This window comes from Gossypium raimondii, chromosome 8 (assembly GCF_025698545.1).
Source record: "Gossypium raimondii isolate GPD5lz chromosome 8, ASM2569854v1, whole genome shotgun sequence".
NCBI classification, from domain to species: domain Eukaryota; kingdom Viridiplantae; phylum Streptophyta; class Magnoliopsida; order Malvales; family Malvaceae; genus Gossypium; species Gossypium raimondii.
Window position 1 is genome coordinate 56409409 of NC_068572.1, and position 2132 is coordinate 56411540.

Consider the following 2132-nt stretch of genomic DNA (forward strand, 5'->3'; position numbering starts at 1 on the left):
TAAAACCAAGCGAAAAATTAGAAATCAAAGCACAAATTGTTTACACAAATTTCTCCACAATCAAAGATTGAGAAATGATTTTTAATCTACTCATATTAAAAAAAGTAATGAGCAAAATCCAAGACAGGAAGAAGAAACAAAAAGAACTGAGAACAAAAATTAAACATTAAAAGATCTCAAGAACTTCCAACACAAAGCCATTGCAATGCGGGCAATTCCCTCGCTGAACCGAAAGCTCCTTCGAACAAAGCCGACAATAAGTATGCCCACAAGGCATAAACGCCGAGCTCGTAAGGTTCACCTTACAAATGCAACACGTGAACTCAATTCCCTTCGCTTGCACAATCTCTTCTTCCTCATCTTCCTCATCTTCGTCATACTCGTCCTCATCGTCTTCGCCCATGTAACTCGACCCTGACTCACCCAACAAATCCATCAACGACATCGTAACGGGTTCCTCAGCCGCGGATGAATCGTTTTTTTCCGCAGCTGCTGCAGCTGCGGCTGCTTCTGCTGCTTCTTGTGAAGCCACTGCTTCTCTTGCCGACAATATCCTCTGTGCTCCCTTTGGCGATGATCCAGGAGAACCATCGTCGTCGTCATGGATATTTTGTGGCTTGAAGCTTCTTGATGGTGGACCGTCGCTGGGCATAACGGCATCGACGGGATCTTGGTGATCTTGTGCGTACCGTACGGAACTCCTCCGACCCAATTGCGCCGCCCTGGGGTTCCTTACCGGAGCACGATCACCTATTTCGGCAATGCGGTTGGTTTCAGCAAAGGAAACACGCCGCGGGTTTTGGGGTTTCTTAGCTTGAATGTTAACATCAGATGCCGGGATCGAAATCGAGGAGGTCCAACCCGAACCGGTTTTCCTGAGCTTAAGCTTTTCACGAAACAATTTCCAACTCTTCTTGTCCTTGTTAGCTGGATCATCTCGTACAGTCTCCGGAGGCGTATGGTTATGACTGGGCGGCGGTTCAGACCGTTTAGCGTGTCCCAAAACGTCGTCGAGAGTTAAACCGGCTAGACTGCTGTCAACCGCCGACATCTGCTAAAAAAATCATATCCATAACCTTCGATTATCACTTTCCACCGCATTGCAGTTAAAACATAATAAATCAATAAATAAAACAAATATCAAATACCTTAAATTTTACGTGGCAAAAAAAAGAAGAAGAAACAATTATAATGAAATTTTATTTTTTTTCCCACAGCTCTCAATTATTGTTCACCTGTTCAAACGAAGACAAGCACTGGTAAATATTTATTCATCTTGATGAGACTCGTCGCCTATCAGTTGTTATCCTTTAAAATAAAATTTTGATGAACTTTTTAATATTTTCGGTATTATTTTTTAACTCCGTTAAGAGTAGCAATTGTGCTTTAAGAGTTTAATACGACAAATTATGTGTGTGCATACAGTCGATAAAGAAAATCTTAACCACACATACAACTTGTCTTATTAAGAATTAAACGAAGCATTCTCATTCAGTGAGCCATTCACGACTGGTGATGGAGTTGGAAGATAAAACATTCATCGAGGATAAGAACGAGCATATTGAATTCTATGCTATTCCCATATCAACCGTTACACGACGAGCCTCTAATAAAACCAAAAAAAAGAAAAGATAAAATGGGAGCACGCACGCATCCGAAAGGGTAATCCATGTAAAATGGAATAAAAATCTCTCATCACTTTACAGATTACTGGTTCTGTCTTTTCCCCCCAAAGGAAGAAGAGTTTGAAAAGAGGGGACGGTAAGGGAAAAGAGAGAGGAGAGAGGGATTTGTGATAAAGGGAACGAGCGAGTATTATGGGGAATATGTGGAGTGGCCTGTTACTCGTTTCTCTTTTGACAAATTATCTCGTTGTGAGAATATTTATTTTGATTTTTAATTTACCAAAATTGTATATGTTTGTTTCAATACTCACATCTACTTTAATATATATATATATATATATAAATCAAATTATTACATTAATTAAGTTTTTATAATTTGACTTTTCTTCAATTAGGTTTGAATAAGATTGGATCGGTCCGGTCAGTTGGATTTGGAACTGGTCGGGATATTAGTCTCAAATAAATTGTTATACCAATTGACTTAGAAATCAATATGGACCGGTTGAA

General features: G+C 39.6%; 1 protein-coding gene across 4 annotated transcripts; it reads right to left on the bottom strand.

The window, feature by feature from the left end:
- LOC105792356 (uncharacterized) lies at positions 1–1854 on the bottom strand. Of its 4 annotated transcripts, none has more exons than XM_012620891.2 (3): positions 1651–1853; positions 1149–1235; positions 1–1051 (listed from the first exon to the last, which is right to left on the bottom strand). In XM_012620891.2, exon 3 carries the CDS (start codon positions 1049–1051, stop codon positions 167–169), a length of 885 nt encoding a protein of 294 aa, XP_012476345.1. In that variant the 5' UTR covers positions 1149–1235; positions 1651–1853; the 3' UTR covers positions 1–166. The 4 variants fall into 4 exon arrangements, with proteins under 4 accessions (XP_012476345.1, XP_012476346.1, XP_052490358.1 ...); XM_012620892.2 differs by having other exon boundaries at positions 1–1054; XM_052634398.1 differs by lacking the exon at positions 1149–1235 and having other exon boundaries at positions 1651–1854.
- Between the last annotated feature and the right edge of the window lie 278 nt (positions 1855–2132).